This window comes from Zingiber officinale, chromosome 1B, assembly GCF_018446385.1.
Source record: "Zingiber officinale cultivar Zhangliang chromosome 1B, Zo_v1.1, whole genome shotgun sequence".
Classification (NCBI taxonomy): Eukaryota; Viridiplantae; Streptophyta; class Magnoliopsida; order Zingiberales; family Zingiberaceae; genus Zingiber; species Zingiber officinale.
The window spans coordinates 133,837,264-133,855,534 of NC_055986.1; the positions used below are offsets into that span (position 1 = coordinate 133,837,264).

Genomic DNA, 18,271 nt, shown 5'->3' on the forward strand with positions numbered 1-18,271 from the left:
AGACGTCCAGTCAGCCCTTCGACCCGTCTAGACTTCGTGCCAGAAGTCCGGTCAGCCCTTCGACCCGTCTAGACTTCGTGCCAGACGTCCGATCAGCCCTTCGACCCATCTGAATTTCGTGCCAGCTATCCGGTCGGCCCGTCGACCTAACTGGGCTTCGTGCCAGACATCTGGTCAGCCCGTCGACCTGTCTAGGCTTCTCCTGCACACTTGATCACAGCGTTAGATCACAATGAAACTAACTTAACCTACTTTATCATTCATCAAAAATTGAGTTAGACCATTAGTGCTAACCGCACCAACAGTTTCACCCACAGCTCCTACTGGTAGCTCAACTGAATCTGGTACTTTGATTTCTAAGATATCCTCTCCACATGCTCCTCCTTCTGCCATTATCCAATCATCTCCTGAGGTTGCGGATGATCCTTTTCTCCACTGTCATTAATCCACTCATGTTCGTAAGTCTACTAAACTGTCAGATTTTGGTTACTCTTGTTATTCTCATTCTTTTGCTTCATTTGTTACATCTATTCATTGTCTTTTTGAGCATATATCCTATAGAGAAGCTGTTTGTAGTCCCCTTTGGCAGAGTGCTATGGTTGAGGAACTAACTAGTTTGCATCAGATTTATACATGGGATTTGGTTCCATTTCCATTAGGAAAACACACTATTGGTTCTCGTTGGATATATAATATCAAAACTAAATCTGATGGATCTATCGAGCGATACAAAGCTCGTCTTGTTGCTAAAGGTTATTTTCAGGAGTATGACATTGATTATGAGGAAACATTTGCTCTTGTTACAAAAATGACGGTTCGTACTCTGATTGTTGTTGCTTATGTACGTCGATGGAGAATATCTCAGATGAATGTCAAGAATGTATTTCTAAATGATGATCTTTATGAAGAAGTTTATATGACACCTCCTCCTGATATTTCACACCAATCTGGTAAAGTTTGCAGGCTTCATAAAACGCTTTATGGTCTCAAACAAGCACCTCATGCTTGGTTTGAGAAGTTCTCTACAGTAATTATTTCGCTTGGTTTTCATCCTAGTAATTATGATTCAGCATTATTTATTAGATATACGAGTGCAGGTCGTATTCTTTTATCATTATATATTGATGATATGATTATTATTGATGATGATTCTGATGGAATTGTTTCCCTGAAGTCTAAGTTAGCTCGTCATTTTGTTATGAAATACTTGGGTATACTACATTACTTTCTGGGCATTGAGGTTGCTTATTCCCCGAAAGATTATCTTTTATCTCAGTCAAAGTATATATCTGATCTGTTTGAGCTTGCTCGTCTTACTGATAATAGAGTCGTTGATACTCTTATTGAGACTAATGCTCGATATTCTCCATCTGATGGCTCACCTTTGTCGGATCCTAATTTGTACAGAACTATTGTTGGAATCTTGGTTTATCTCACTATGACTTGTCCAGATATTGCGTATGCTGTTCATATGGTTAGTCAATTTGTTGTTGCACCAACTACAGCTCATTGGGTTGCTGTTCTTCGTATTCTCAGGTATCTTCGAGACACTCAACTTCAAAACCTTTTATTTCCTTCTACTTCATCTCTTGAACTGTGTACATACTCTGATGTGGATTGGACTAGTGATCCGACGAATCGTAAATCTACCATTGGCTTCTGCATTTTTCTTGATGATTCCCTCATTCTTTTTTTGGAAGAGTAAGAAGTAAGATGTTATTTCTAGATCTTCCACAGAAGGTGAGTATCGTGCCGGCCTCAACTACTTGTGAGATAGTTTGGTTGCGTTGGTGGCTTGTGGATATGATATGTCTCTTCATCAACCTACTACGTTATATTGTGATAATCAGAGTGCTATTCAAATTACATGTAATTCATTTTTTCATGAGCGGACGAAACATATTGAAATTGATTATCACGTTACTCGTCATCATCTTCAAAATGGCACCATCACATTGTCTTTTGTTCTTTCAAAGGTATAGATTGCTGATATATTTACCAAGTCATATTCTGTTTCACGCTTATATTTTTTACATGATATACTCTCAATGCTTCTAGCTATAACATTATAAGTTTGAGGGGATGTTAAATTATATATTTATTTATTTATACCTTCTAGGATAATTTAATTTTTTTTCTTTTTATATTTAGAGTTTAGAATTTTTTAATTAAATTATATAAAAATCTAATACTCTATATTTTTAATTTTTAATTTTAATTTTAATATGACTAGTATTTTTAATTTTTTTAATTTCTACACGGAGCTCTTCGTTGAGTTTCCGTTGGGCTGCGGAGCTTATTTATTGCTTCGTGCAGTCTCTACTGTGTCTCATGTGAAGCACATTGTTACTCATTTATTGTTTCTTGGTAGCAGCGTCATTCAGTGTCTAACCGTTTTAACTGGGGATTCATTTCTGTGCTTTAATTTCTAATGTTCTGCTTCTTCGATTAACTCCCCAGTTTCGGTGAAAAAAATGTAAATCCAATTTATAATCGTTAAATGACTAAAAAATTAGAAAAGCTTTTCCCCAAATATATATGTTGGCCGGAAATTAATCCTGCCCCATTGAGGCATCACTTAAGAAGCTTGGCGTTCACTTTATTCTAGCACCGAAGCTTAATTTAATTAGATTTGTTTTTTTTGAGATAAATTATTTTTTTGTAATAAAATGTTAAGATTTTGTTTACGATTATTTGTGGAGGTGCAAATCTATTTATAAATCAAGGTACATTTTAAAATTGACTTAATAAAACGGTTTGATTCATCAATTTTTTATTAAAATAGCTTTTTGAATAAACTAAATTATTAATGTTCTATTTATGGGGTGATTTTTTTATAATTATTATAATTGTTAATTTTGAAGATGCAAATCAATAAATTAATAAAAATAGGGATAGTTTTGAATTTTCATCAAATTAGGGCAAAGGTGGAGCTTTTATCTTAACGGTCCCTCTAGAATAATCATGTAGTCTTTAAATGAAGTAAATTAGGAGGCATTTGTTTTATACAATAGTTATTTGTATGAAAAAAGTCAGATACCTAATGAGATATTTCGTATTCGTTATAAATTAATCTCAAAACCTACAATATAAGAATAAATTATGTTAACTCGTATGTACTTGAATTTTTATCAAATTATAGAAAAAGATGATTACGCTTATCTCAGGGACTTTTTATAGTTCATCTTCAGATTATGTGATAGAAGATAAATCATGAAATTAATTTATAATTGAGTACCAAGTAATTAGAGGATGGAAGAAAATTTTTTATTTGAAAATATGCACCCATTAAAAATTAATTCCTACCTTATTATAATCTAATTATAATAATTTATCATTCTCTAATTAGGTATCCGTGGGAATTTGAATTTTCATAACTTATGTCAGTAAGCTAATAAATTGTGTATATGTAAATAATAGTAAATTTGAAATATTTTGTATCTATTTTTGTTTTCGTTAAATATTTGTCCATACGTTTGCACCTTTAAAATCATTAAATTTGACCATCACAAATTTTTAAATACCCTAAGTAAAGATATCATATTTTCTTGTGCCCTAAAAATTTAGTTTAATAAATGATATGGTACGTTCTAAGGAGGCCGATGTGATTTTCAAAGACAAAATAAGATGGTGATTAAAGTTAAGTCAAAATAGATGTATTTAAATAGATTATTCTCATCGAGATTTAAAAGGAGAGTTTTGGTATAATGATAAAATTATTGTCATATGATCAAAAAGTCATAGGTTCGAATTTTGGAAACAACTTCTTACAAAAAATAGGATAAGACTGTATATAATGGATCCTTCTCCGGGACCCCGTATGGTGGAATCTTCATGCGCTGGGCTACCCTTTTTATTCTCATCAAGATTCAACTCTTCACTCAGTGCTATGGCTCTCAAAATAAAATTAGCCGGTCCAGTAGTCGGTTGTGTTGAGCTTTGTATTTTTAATTCAAAGTATTTTTCTTGTTTTTAGTTGTTATGGTAATGCATATGTGTATGCATTTAGTCCCACATTGCTAAGTTAAGAAGGTTGGAAGACCTTATATATGGATCCCTTCCATCCTTGCTTAGCAAAGTTAAGGGGACCTACACGCATGCGCGGGCCGAGCTCAAATCATGTGGTTTCGGGGGGTTCGAGCCGGAAATCTAAAAACCGGGCGCGACGCACTCGATCATCGCGCACAGGGGGGGTGCAAATCCCCAGCTCGTGGGCCTCAGGCGGCCTGATTTGTTTTTGCCAGTCTTTGGTTTGGTTCTGTCCCGCGTGTGAGGGAACCGACGCACCTGGCGAGGTTTGGTTCTGTCCCGCGCGTGAGGAACCGACGCACTTCAAACCAACGCTTTGGTTCGCTGGCGAAGCAGTATCTCTCGTGTGAGGGAATCGACGCTTTTGTTCGCTGGCAAAGCAGTGCTTACTGCTTCGAAGTGAATAAATGTTGCGCCTCTGTTCCTCGTTCAGTATCTCTCGAACAGTCTGCTCTTCTCCTTCTTCCCTCTCTGTGTACGTACGCTTTTGTCCTGAGGCTTGGTTCCGCGATCTGAGGTTGAGTCCGAGTGCGACGTTGAGTGCACCTACGGACGACGCGAGTGGTTGTCGGATCTTGGGAGAAATTTACCGGAGAGCCTCTGCACCGGGGATGACACTAAATTCTCTAAAGACAGTCGGCACGCTGACGCTTCAACCAGAGATAACAATTTCTCGACCTTACTCTTTTATTTACAAGTTTATTGCATGCTTACTTTTTTGGTGCAAACATATTACTGTATTAGTGCTCTCCTTCAACAACAATTTTAGAGAATTTATTACCAGCATCAATAGACACGATGAATGACAGGGTAACGGGGTCTGATGAGGCTAGCGCCAGACCCGAGAGATTTTTCGGGCAAAACTTCAGACGTTGGCAACAACGGATGAAATTTTAGCTTACTACGCTAGGGTTATTCTCTGTTATAGAAACATATCCTCCTTCACCTGATGAAGAGGAACCTGCCTATAGTGCTGTCTTACAGAGGTTTAAGCAAAGGGATTATCTCTGCCATGAGAGGATCCTGTCTGCCCTATCAGACGCACTATTTGATGTATACTACTCAACGGCTTCGGCTAAATAGCTGTGGACATCTTTGGATAAAAAATATAACTCCGAAGATTCTGGTTTAGAAAAGTATACTGTGGAAAAATTCCTAAACTTCAAAATAGTTGAAGGCAAATTTGTGGTTGAGCAGACACATGAATTCCAAGTTCAAATTCATGGTCTTGCTGAAGGAGATATGCCATTATCCGAAAAATTTCAGGTCTTGTCTATCATCGAAAAATTACCTCCGAGTTGGGAAGATTTTGGCATAACTCTTAAACATATGAGAGGTAAAATCTCTCTAGAAGATTTGATGATTGCCTTAAATATCGAAGAAGAACATCGGAAGCAACATAAAGATGATGATAAATGAATGTCTATGGATTTTATTCCAAAGGCAAACGTAGTAGTCTCATCTGATAAGAAAAAAATTCAAAAATCAGAAAATGAAGAACAAGATGAAACCCAAACCAAAGGTTTAAAAAAAGAAATGGAATCAAATCGTGCTGGGCATGTGGACAAGTTGGACATTATGCCAAATTCTGCCCTAAGCAAAAGGACAAGAAGAAAAACTAGAGCAATATATCCAACACCAAGGCACAAGCAAATGTTGTGACTGCTAGTGACGGCACCAGCAATAGGTTTGTTACCTTCAAACCCGAACTAAACTTAATCTATCAACCCAATGAATGGTTAGTTGATACAGGTGCTAATGTGCACTGTTGTGTTGATCGCTCTGCCTTCCTTACTTATCAGGTAATTGAAGGCACTTCCGTGACCATCGGGAACCATTATGCAGCCAGGGTGTTTGGGATAGGACAAGTTTACCTGAGGTTCATCTCTGGAAAAGTTCTGTCACTGCATGAGGTGCATCATGTTCCAGCGGTCCGTCGGAATTTGATTAGCGGGTCAAAGTTAGTCCGCGCTAGTTATGAGCTGAATTTTAAATGTAATAAAGTTGTAATATTACATTTAGGAACATTTATTGGAAAAGGTTACCTTAATGAAGGTTTATTTAAACTCAATGTAAAAAATACTACCTTAAATAAATCTACTGATATTGGTTGTTCATATAACATCAAGTCTTATGATATATGGCATGACAGATTAGGATATGTCAATTTTAATACCGTAAAAAGGATGATGAATGTAGACATGATTCTTAAGCATGCTATAAATGATAAGAAAAAAAATATGAAGTTTGTGTGCAATATAAACAACCCTATAAACCTTTCAAATCAGTTGATAGAAATTCTGATATTTTAGAATTACTTCATACTGACTGTTGTGAGTTTAATGGTGTAATAACGAGAGACCATAAACGGTATTTCATTACCTTCATTGATGATCACTCTCGTTATTGTTATGTTTATTTGCTGAAAACTAAGGATGAAGCTTTAGATAAATTTATGATTTTTAAATCTGAAGCTGAGAATCAAACAAATAAATCTATTAAGAGGTTAAGGTTTGATAGGGGTGGAGAGTTTACCTCGAACCTGTTTCAAAAATTTTGTCAAGATACAGGTATAATTCACGAGGTAATTACTCCATATAGTCCTCAATCCAACGGTATAGCAGAACGAAAAAATTGAACCCTTGAAGATATGATTAACTCCATGTTAGGCAGTTCTGGGTTACCCAACTTCATGTGGGGGGAGGCTCTATATACTGCATGCCATGTGTTAAATAGAGTCCCCATGAAGTCTAGGGATAAAAGCCCATATGAGCTTTGGAAAGGCCGGAGGACAAGTTTGAAATACCTTAAAGTGTGGGGGTGCCTTGCAAAGATACTAGTACCTGAACATAGAAGGAAAAAAACTTGATCCAAAGACCGTAGATGGTATCTTCTTGGGTTATGCTCAAAATAGTATTGCATATAGGTTTCTGATTATTAAATCTGAAATTCCTGGAATAGATGCAAATACTATTGTAGAACTTCGCAATGCTACATTTTTTTAAGGATATATTTCCTATGAAGACGAGAACACCTCAGTCTATATCTAGTATTCCAACTAGAGATAATCCTGCTGCCGTAGAGGTCCCATTATCCGTAGTAGGTACACCTTCCTCAAGTCACTCTAGACTAGATGAATCTAGTGAGTATACAGAACCGAGGAGGAGCAAGAGGCAACGTGTGTCTATGAATTTAGGCCAGGATTTTATCACCTATAATATAGAAGGTGACCCTGTGACATATAGAGATGCTATGACTTCTCCTAAAGCTAAGCACTAGAAAGAGGCCATTAAAAGTGAAATGGACTCTATTATCTCTAATGCCACTTGGGAGTTGGTAGATTTACCTCCTGGGTGTACCACTATAGGATGTAAATGGGTGTTTAAGAGAAAACTAAAACCTGATGGGTCAGTAGATAAATTCAAAGCCCGCCTAGTTGCTAAGAGATTCAAACAGAAAGAAGGGATTGACTATTTTGACACTTATTCTCCTATTACCATAATTACTACAATCCGAGTGTTAATAGCATTGACATCCATATATAATCTTGAGGCCCATCAAATGGATGTCAAAACGACATTCCTTAATGGAGATCTTGAAGAAGAGATATATATGGATCAGCCTAAGGGACATGTAGTTTCTGAAAATGAGAATAAAGTCTGTAGGTTAGTCAAATCTCTTTATGGTTTGAAGCAAGCCCCAAAGCAGTGGCACGAAAAATTTGATAGAGCTATGCTATCGTTTGGCTTTGAAATGAATGACTCTGATAAATGTGTGTATGCTAAAATGAAAGGTGATAATTGTATTATCTTATGTTTATATGTAGATGATATTCTACTTTTTTGTTCTAACCTTTCTATTATTAATGTGACTAAGGTCCTCTTGAGTGATAAGTTTGATATGAAGGATATGGGTTGTGCTGACATGATTTTAGGGCTGAAATTGACTCGTTCAACTGAAGGAATAGCAATTTCTCAATCACTCTATGTTGAGAGAGTATTAGAGAAATATGACTATAACCAAGTTAAATCTGTCGTCACACCCTATGATTCTTCAAAAACTCTCCACAAGAATAAGAGTGGTGTGGCAGTGTCTCAATTAAGATACTCACAAATAATAGGTAGTCTAATGTATTTAGCAAATTGTTATAGACCTGATATTTCTTTTGCTATAACAAAATTGAGCAGGTTTACCAGCTGTCCGGATAGAACGCATTGGGATGCATTAGACAGAGTACTCAGATACCTAAAAGGCACTATATCCTTGGGCTTGTGGTATGAGAGATTCCCTGCAGTTCTGTAGGGATATAGTGATGCTAATTGGATAGTTGACACCGCTGAGTGTAAAGACGTTACTAGTTATGTCTTTACACTTGGAGGCGGTGCAGTTGCTTGGAGGTCTGTTAAATAGAAGATTATAACCTGTTCTACATCTGAGGCAGAATTGTGTGCTTTGGATACAACAGTAACTGAAATTGATTGGCTTAAGGGTCTTTTTTCTGAAATTCCCTTGATGATGAAGCCAATACCTTCTATTTCAGTACACTGTGATAATCAAACAATAATAGCTCAGATTAGAAACTTCATGTATAACCAGAAATAGAAGAGACATGTACGAATAAGATTAAAGTTTATTCGTGAGTTAGTGTCTCTTGGAGTGGTGTCATTGGACTTTGTAAGTTCAAAAGATAATATTACTGATCCACTCACTAAAGGACTTGATTCGGAGAAAATCAAGAGATCCAGTAAAGGAATGAGACTGAGGCCTATCCTGGTTTCATTTATAGTGGCAACCCAACCTATCTGATTGGAGATCCCAAGAAGTAGGTTCAATGTGGTATAAACAAGTTATAAGGGTGAACCGTAAGCATCAAATTGATTTAGATGTAATCTCATAGTCTCTTCCCTAGATAGCTGCTTGACTGCTAGTAAGGATGATCATTTGGTCGGGCTTAGGTTCGGGGTTGGACACTTGTTTTGACTCGAGTTCGGATCCATCAACCTCCTCCTCAGCCACTAGTGCGATGAAGTTGATTTGGTCTTGTTCTTCTAGGCCTAGCTCTAAGGATAGTTCTCCGGATTCGTACTCAGATTCAAGCTCACTTTTGCCTTGATCTTCTAGCCTTGATGGAATCTCATGAAGCTTGATCAATTTGGTCCACATCTCGAATGCATTCTTGTAATCTTCTAATTGACACAAAATTTTGTTAGGCAAAACACTAATTAATATATCTATTATCTTTGTCTTTGCTTGTGAGTTTTGAGAAATTGTCTCAGTGCGATCCAGTTGTCAAAATTATTGCTTCCTACGAAGCATTCCATCATTTGCCTCCATGAATTGAAGTAGACTTGATTATACGGTGGAGGTTCATGGATGCTTCTCCCTTCTTGATAGGATGTCGACATTCTTGCAATCAAAGAATTAAAATATATTTCCAAGACTTTTGTCTTAGGATTAGTAGTGTAACGGGCGAAAATTTCCAAATAAATTAGTAGAAGTATTCTATTATTTTCCTGGAATTTTAGGATATTTTTATGGAATTTTTAAAGTAGCGGAGGTAGCAAAAATAAATAAGAAACAAAAACAGCTTAAGCGGGAATCGAACCCGAGACCTATCGGACCTTATGACTTTTAGATAGATTAAGTAACCATGTGGCCCAACAGGGGTGTGCTGAAAGAAGAGAGGATCAATTATATTTATGTTTGAGTTGGCCAAATAAACCACTTAATATAAATAGGAATCAATTAAGTGAGGAGGGATTTGGGAACGCAACTTTTCTTTTCCCTCAAACCCTCATCGTCGACGCCACTTCTCTCTTCCTCACCCTCTCGGCACATTAAGCCAAGGAAAGGCTAGGGTTTCATCTCTAGGGTCATAAGGGCTCCTTTCGGCAACAACTCCGACACGAGGACGCTCTTCTCCGCGAGAAGAACACGTAGACGCAAGGAGATCGTCGAAAAGATCTTCTTCACCGGAAAACTAGCGATTAGAATCGTAAGAAAACTAGCGCAAGAGGTAAGAAACCCCTCACCTGCAGTATAAGTAGCTCTTCATACGTTTTATGCATTAGTTTGGGCATATGCAGAATTTTCAGTATATAGGGTGTGAATTAGCGCACACCAAGTGTTTGCTTTAATGCTTAGTTCAGTAAAATGCCACTATAGGCATTTCCATAGTTTAGATAAATGCAAAAGAAGCATTTTATAGCACATTTAGTCTTGCTACAGTTTTTATGGGACTACGGTCCAATGGGTGGGCTCCCACAGTCGCCTCTAGGTTCAGATAACCTAGAAATAGCAAGATAAGATAATTCAGCTATAACCAGTATTTTATTTTTAGCAGTGGCACTGTACTGGACTAGATGTCCATTGGGTTGGGCTCCCATAGTCGTCCCTAGGTTTAAATAACCTAGTAAACCCTACTAGATTCAGAATTTGTAACCCCGGGTTTAGTTAGGGATGCGCGCACAGCAAGTACAGTTGCCGAGCCCATCAGCAGCATGATTATGTATTTTCATCTATTTATGATAAATAGCTTTCAAAAACTTCACAATATAGTTTATGTGAATATAGAGCAGCTTAGCATCAGTTAGCAGTAGTGTAGCTTAGTTTTTATTTCAGTTTAGTTCTTATGGATCCACATGATGGTTTTATGCTCAGCTATGATTTCCATGTATCGTATGTGATTATGCCATGTTTTAGAATCCATGTTTAGCAATGTCAGCATATATTTCAAATAGCATGTTTTAAAAGCATAAATTGCATCGTATGCATGTTTTGTGAGGTAGATGATTTCTTACTAAGCTCTTGAGCTTACAGATACTTCTTTTCCTTATACTGCAGATAAAGGTAAAGGAAGGATGGACTAGCGGAGGCTGGAGGACAATGCAAGGAAGATGTGTGTGGGCAGGAACTTGGAATAAAGACCCTTGGGAACTAGCAAATTTAAAGAATTAGAACCTTTTGTTCTTTTAATGTTTATGCACCTCTAGAATGTTTAAGAATTCTGAATTGTAAAACCATGCTTATGCCATGCCTAGGACACTAGTTAGCTTATTGATGAGTAGTAAATCATGCATAATGTTAGTGAAGACCTATTACAATGTTCTCTAGGCATTTTAGGTTTATTATAGTGAGTTGTGTATGATCGAGCTCTGAAATCAGAGTTCTGCAGCGAAATCAGAAACTCCAATCGATTGACCGATCGATTGGAGGGACCTCAATCGATCGGTTGATCGATTGAGAGCTGATTTCCGCGAACAGTAAGCTCTGGAATCGATCACTGGATCGATCGAGGAATTAGCCTCGCGAACAGAGAGCTTCTAAATTGATCACTGGATCGATTGGTATAGCTGGATCGATCAGCCGATCGATCCATAAATTCTTCCGTGCATAGTAGCACGCTGAATCGATCACTGGATCGATTGGTATAGCTGGATCGATCAGCCGATCGATCCATAAATTCTTCCGTGCACAGTAGCACGCTGAATCGATCAGGGGATCGATCAGATGACTCTAATCGATCAGCTGATCGATTGGAGTTTCTGATTTCAGCTGGAAGGGTCTCATTTCAGTCTTTTGAGCAAATAGAAAGTTGGGTTCCTTCCCTAGTGTATGTATGTCAAAGGAAAGGTCTTTGAACCTAATCTTACAGGCTGTAATAGTCAGTAGCAGAGTAAGATTGATTTTTAATAGCGCAGATTTCCGCACCTTATAGTTAGTACAGCATAATGTGACGGTCCGGCCTCGCAGCCTAGTTAGTAGGAGGCGGGTCGTTACAAGTAGTGCTGAAAAAATAATAAGAGAGAGAATTCTAAAAAGAAAAGGAAAAGTTTTAAAAGTGCTTTGAAAAACGGTTAAGTATTTTCAGAGCTACGAGGTTCTGATACCAATTGTTGGATCGAATGAGTATGATAGAGGGGGGGTGAATATGACGCTTTTAAAACTTTTCTTTTACTCGTTAAAAATAAAGTCGTGCAGTGGAAAAATAAAGAACAGTTCAGTTACTTGGTTCGAAATCTAGGTCGACTCCTACTCCAAGGCCCGCGATCCTTGACCGCACCGATGGGCAATCCACTAATACTCTTCTTTCCGAAAACCTTGAAAAGAAGCAGTGCGTACAATATGCAAGATAGTAACACCCTACTATCTTGTAAGATTTTAAGTACAATGCAAGCTTTTCTAAAACAAAATATACTGACAATAATTTACGATGAAGCTTGGTCGGCACTTCTGGATGGAGCAGCTTGCGAGTCGTAGAGCAGTAGTAGAAGCTTGCACAGAGATGATTTTTGAAGCACAACAGCGTTGCCCCCAGCCTCGGACCTTGAGCTCTCTTTTATAAGAATCCTCGATGTTCGGTCGACCGATCCCTGGGTTTGGTCGACCGAACCAGCTCCCTTCCTTCCTGGCTAAGATCCGATGCTAACTCGATCTTCAACAATCAATGACCATTAAGGGTTCGATCGACCGATCCCTTTGTTCAGTCGACCGAACGGGCTCCTTCCCTGTTCGTCGAGATTTACCGAGATTCGCATTTACTGTGCCTTTAATCTTTGATCAGTAGGTCGACCGATCAGTGTAGTCTCCTTCTACTTCTGATCGTTGCTGAGTCAACTTGGTTCGATCGACCGATCCCTGCGTTCGGTCGACCGATCAGGACATAACCTGCAAAACAGTGTTAGACAATATAATCCTGCAAAACAGATGTTAGCACAGTTATATAAAATACATGAGTAGTAATAATAGACAGTTTAACTGTCTTGATCTCAACATGGAAACCTTCCTGGTTTCTTCAGTTGGATCAGCAACTTTAAGTTGTTCCCTTCAGGAACACAACCTCACTGTCGCTTCTCTAGTTGCTTACCTCAACTTACCTACCAAGCATTGGTCATCTAAACTTGTTTGGATTTTCTCTGCTCAGTGTCTGATCACCTGATCCACTAAGGCCTTTCCTGCAATACTACATTAGCCAACAATAATAATAGTAATACAGAATGCTATGGTAAAACTAAACTTGGAATCACCAAGATCCGCTGGTCCGGTCGACCAAGCGCAGTCGACCGGAAACCATCCGGTCAACCTTGCTTGGAGTTCACTCCTCCAAGACTTCTCGCTACCTAAGGTTATCTCCCCTTAGGATTTTCTCCACCTAGCTTCATTCACTAAGACTCAGTATTCGGCTACCCAGGGATCAGATCCTATCCACCTGGCTTCCACGATCTACCGAGATTTTCCTTCCCTAGCCTACAACTAGGACTCAGTATTCGGCTACCTAGGGATCAGGTCCTCCAGACCTGTCGATCCACCTGGCTTCCACGATCTACGGAGATTTCCCTTGTCTCAGTATTCGGCTACCTAGGGATTAGGTCCTCTAGATCTATTGAATCCACCTGGCTTCCACGATATACCTAGATTTCCCTTACCTAGATATGACTAGGACTTCCCATGATCAAGCTCTATTAAACATACTTAAACATATTTGTCGGACATTAAAATCTTGGAGGCCGATTGCACCAAAACTTACTCATCAATAGGAGGCAATATCTCAATTTCCGCGGCAAGCTCCTCTAATTGTAATAGAGATGTCATGGGAATATCTTGGTTCACTATAGTTACTGGATGTATGATACCCATAATGTACGGTATGGTAACCACACAACTATTGTTCGCACTAGTAGTGACCACAAGAAAATCACCAACACATTCTTAGAAAGATACTTCCCTGACGTTATCACTCTCACTATCCTCAATGAATTTGGCGTTTCCCATTTTGAAGAAGGATTTATTAAATGGTTTATAAAATTTATACACTCTTAACTTTTCAGAGTAATCTATAAAATTACAACTAACTGTTCTTGAGTCCAGTTTCTTTTCATTAAACTTATAAAGCCTAGCTTCAGCTGGACAATCCTAGACGTATAAATGCCTAATGTTAGGCTTCCTACTAGTCCACATCTCGAATGAAGTTTTAGTTACTGTTTTACTAGGTACTCTATTGAATAAGTAAACTATAGTCTTGAATGCTTCACCCCACAAAGACTCCAGTAAAGAAGTAAAAGCCATTATATTTCTTACCATATCTTTTAGGGTACGATTGCGATATTCAGTCACACCATTCTAACTAGAAGTACCATACATGGTATACTGAGGCACAATCTCACACTTAGCAAGGTAATTCATAAAAGGTTTTGGATGTTATTTACCTGTTCTATCATATCGATCATAATATTCACCTTCATGATCGGATCAGACGACTTTAATTTTCTTATCTAATTGAAGTTTAACTTTGGCTTTGGAAATTTTGAACATATCCAAATATTACAAATTCTCATGAATAAGATATAGATAGTGAAATCTGAAATAGACATCTATGAAGCTAATAAAATATGTGTGTCTACTCAAAAATACTTTAGGAAAGGGTCCACAAATGTCTATATGTATTAGTTCCGAAACATCACTACAATTGCTAACCCCCTTATTCCTTTTGTTAAGGGTCTCCCCCTTAACACACTCTATGCACACATTAAAGTCTGGCATGTCAAGGGATTAAAAAATTCTATGTAACATTAACCTTTCTTGGTGTTGTTTAGATATATGTCATAAATGTCTATGCCACAACATGGAAGAATTCTTGTCAATAAATTTACATTTTGTACCTACACTATGCATTATTACGTTGTCAATCATAGGAGTAAAGGTGTTCAATTTATAAAACTTATCAACCAAGGAACGATTGCCAACTAACACTGAATTAAAGAAAATATTAAAAATTCTATTTCTAAATGAACAAGAATAATCTGATTTGTCCAAACAAGAAATTGAAATTAAAATTTGTTGAAAAGATGACACAATAAATGTATTTTCTAAATTCAAAAAGACATTGGTTTTTTAAAAAAGCCTAAAAACACCAATTAACTCGACTTTAGTTTTCTTTCCATTCCCTGTATAGATGTATCTTTCACCATCAAGCGGAAGTCAGCTCTTGAGATAATCCTGCATAGTGACACTTATATGAGTAGTAGCACAAGAAGTGTCAGTGGGTACAATCGCTAAATTAACTTCTAAACTAACAAAGTTGAGAAATTTACCCTTCTTTACACGTTAGTTAACGTACATGAAACAGTCTTTCTTTATATGATCTTTCTTCTTACAAAAGAAATAAGTGAATTTCTTATCCTGCTTCTTGTGCTCCTTATTACCATTGCCTCTAGAATCTATAATTTATTTTACTTTTCCTTTATTATTGATCCTCTTTCTCTTCTTGCTCTCACTTTGAGAATTAGATGCTAAGTGAGCACTCTCAGATGTCTCGATCTTTAGTCTTCCCTCCTCTTGCACGTATTGAGCAATGAGCTCATTCAATGTCCACTTTTCCTTTTGAGTATTATACGATATCTTAAAAGGAGTGAACAGTGTGAGCAGAGATATCAAGATGAAATGCACTAACATGCCCTCAGACATATCAAGTTTTAGTGCTTTTAGACTTGTAGCTACATTGGACATTTCCATAATGTACTCCCTTATGTTTCCTTTATCATAATACCGCATGGTTACCAACTTCGTAAGAAGTGTGATAGTCTCGACATTTTCATTTAAAGTGAATCGGTCTACCAATTAGTCCAGAAAACTCCTAGCATATTCTCCCTCTGTTATTGAGTCCTTTATTGATGTCGGTATGGAAAGTCTCATGATACTCTGATACATGCAATTTGATTTCTCCCCAGTTGAAATTTAGCCCTTTGCTCCATAGTGCTAACACTAGTCAGAGGTGCGGGGAGATTATTTCTTAATGCATAATTTAAGTCCATGCAATCTAAGACTACGATCACGTATTCTTTCCATTCAGTAAAATTTGAACCAGTTAATATTGGGATGTTATTAATACTGACAGTCATAAATTGCATTGAAAACAAAGAGAGAAATTTATTTAAGCTCATGATTTAACTAAAGTCAGGAACATGTATAATATGGGCTTTTTATGAAATACCAAATACAACATTGCATTTTACTCTATAGACTAAAATATAATTTGTTAACAATACTCTCTGATATATAACTCAAATTTTAATCGGTTACACAATGTGTCTTCCTTTAGGTTGACCCATTGTGCGCATAATATGATATTTTATATGAGTTATATTTAGTTCATAGCTCACAATAACCTTAATCAGCCACAAAATATGTATTCTTTTGGATCGACATATTTTATACATGAACAAAATAAAATTTTGTTCTATAGTTGTAAGATTCCTTGAGCATATATTTGACATAAAAGTAGCATTCCTTTGGGAAGATTACTCTTAGCATAAATATACTTCTATCAACATAAAATGTACTAAACCTATCTAAGGTGTCTTCCTTTGCGTTGACATATTAGTTCAACTTAATAACACGTTATGTAGATAGATCTAAAAAAATCCTAGGAACTTTATTTAAACAGAAATAATTTAATCAACCTTAACAACACATAATTAGATTTATTAATTGATTAATACCTTATAGTAATTAATTGATATAATCTAATCGATCATTCCAATCAATCTAAAAATCTACATATACAATTATATAATTATATATATATAACTCTATGTAAAAAAAAGCTAAAATTTCCTTTAAATTCTATAATTGAATAATATTATTCAATACTATTTAATTGCTTAGTCATTGCATTAGAAAGTTTATTTATTTATTTATTTTTTCACTGTTTCACGTTGAAAAATGTTGTTTTTGTTGTAAAATAAAGTATGTGGATGTCCATAACCCCCAATGACTTCATAAACCCCCTCATCTACATAACCTATCTTCTTTTAAACTCCTAAGTTATATAAATTCATGAGGAGTTTAATATGATTGTATACCTATAAATACATATGTATATGTTCATTTTATGAAGAAAGAAAAAGAGAGAAAAAAGAGAAAAGGTTAATAATATTTCCTTTTCATATGCAGTTGTTTATATAATTTTATAACACGTTATCAGCACGAAGAGCTCTACTTTTTCTTTTAAATCAGTTATAGGTAATATCAAAAAAAATGTATAGATATATTTTATATATATATATATATATATATATATATATTCTCAATCAAAATTATTCACATGCCAAGAAGTTAAATTTATAGTTCCTTTATCATTTATTAGCTATTATCCGATTAACTATTAGTTAGTTACTTATTTGTATGATTTGCAACGTTTTAAAAATTTTACAATATTTTACAGTTAAGTATTACCAAATCATCTTTTGATTATATCATGTTTTATCATTTATTAATAAATATATATGATGCACGATAATTATTATTAATAATTTAGTTTTCTTTGTAATAGATTCTTACTATGTCTAATCTTTCAAAGTTAGAGTTTGTGGCTCTTGACATTTCGGGAAAAAATTATCTATCGTGGATTTTGGATGCGGAGATTCATTTGGATGCTATGGGTCTTGGAGACACCATAAAAGATGGAAATAAGGAATATTTACAAAATTGTGCAAAAGCAATGATATTCATTCGTCACCATCTTCATGAAGCATTGAAAATTGAATATTTGACAATTAAAGATCCACTTGAGTTATGGAATAATTTGAAGGAAAGGTATAACCATTATAAAACTGTGATTCTTTCAAATGCTCGTTATGAATGGATTCATTTGCGTTTACAAGATTTTAAATCTGTAAGTGAATATAACTCAGCAATGTTTAGAATTGACTCAAAATTAAAATTATGTGGTGAAAAAATTACTGATGAAGATATGTTGGAAAAAACATATTCTACCTTTCATGCATCTAACATGCTCCTGCAACAGCAATATAGAGAGAAAGGTTTTAAGAAATATTCTGAGTTGATTACATGTCTTCTGGTGGCTAAGCAAAATAACGAGTTTTTGAAGAAAAATCATGAGATCCGTCCAACTAGGGCTAGTCCAATCCCTGAAGTGAATGAGATAACTGGTAAAAATGATAAACGATAGCACAGACAAAAATTTCATCATGGTCGTGGTCGTGGCAGTGGTCATGGTCGTAGATACGGAAATGATCAATCTCAAGAAAATCATGATGGTTATAATAAAAGAAACACAACAACTCACCAGAAGTAGGTTAACAATAATGTTCATCAAAAGTGGACAAATGACAATGGTAAAAGGGTTCAAAGTGGACAAGATAATGACGAAAAGAAATCAGAAAATTCATGTTATAGATGTGGCATGAAAGGGCATTGGTCACGTACTTGTCGTACGCCAAAA

At 36.2% G+C, this 18,271-nt stretch overlaps 1 protein-coding gene across 1 annotated transcript in view; it reads left to right on the forward strand.

The window, feature by feature from the left end:
• The first annotated feature begins 808 nt into the window (after positions 1-808).
• The window catches only part of LOC122042384, a 49,346-nt gene continuing 31,883 nt past the window's right edge, over positions 809-18,271 (forward strand). Inside the window, exons 1-2 of the mRNA XM_042602486.1 lie at positions 809-950; positions 1,452-1,536. Coding sequence (XP_042458420.1) covers positions 809-950; positions 1,452-1,536 — 227 coding nt within the window. The remainder of the gene's footprint in view (positions 951-1,451; positions 1,537-18,271) is intronic.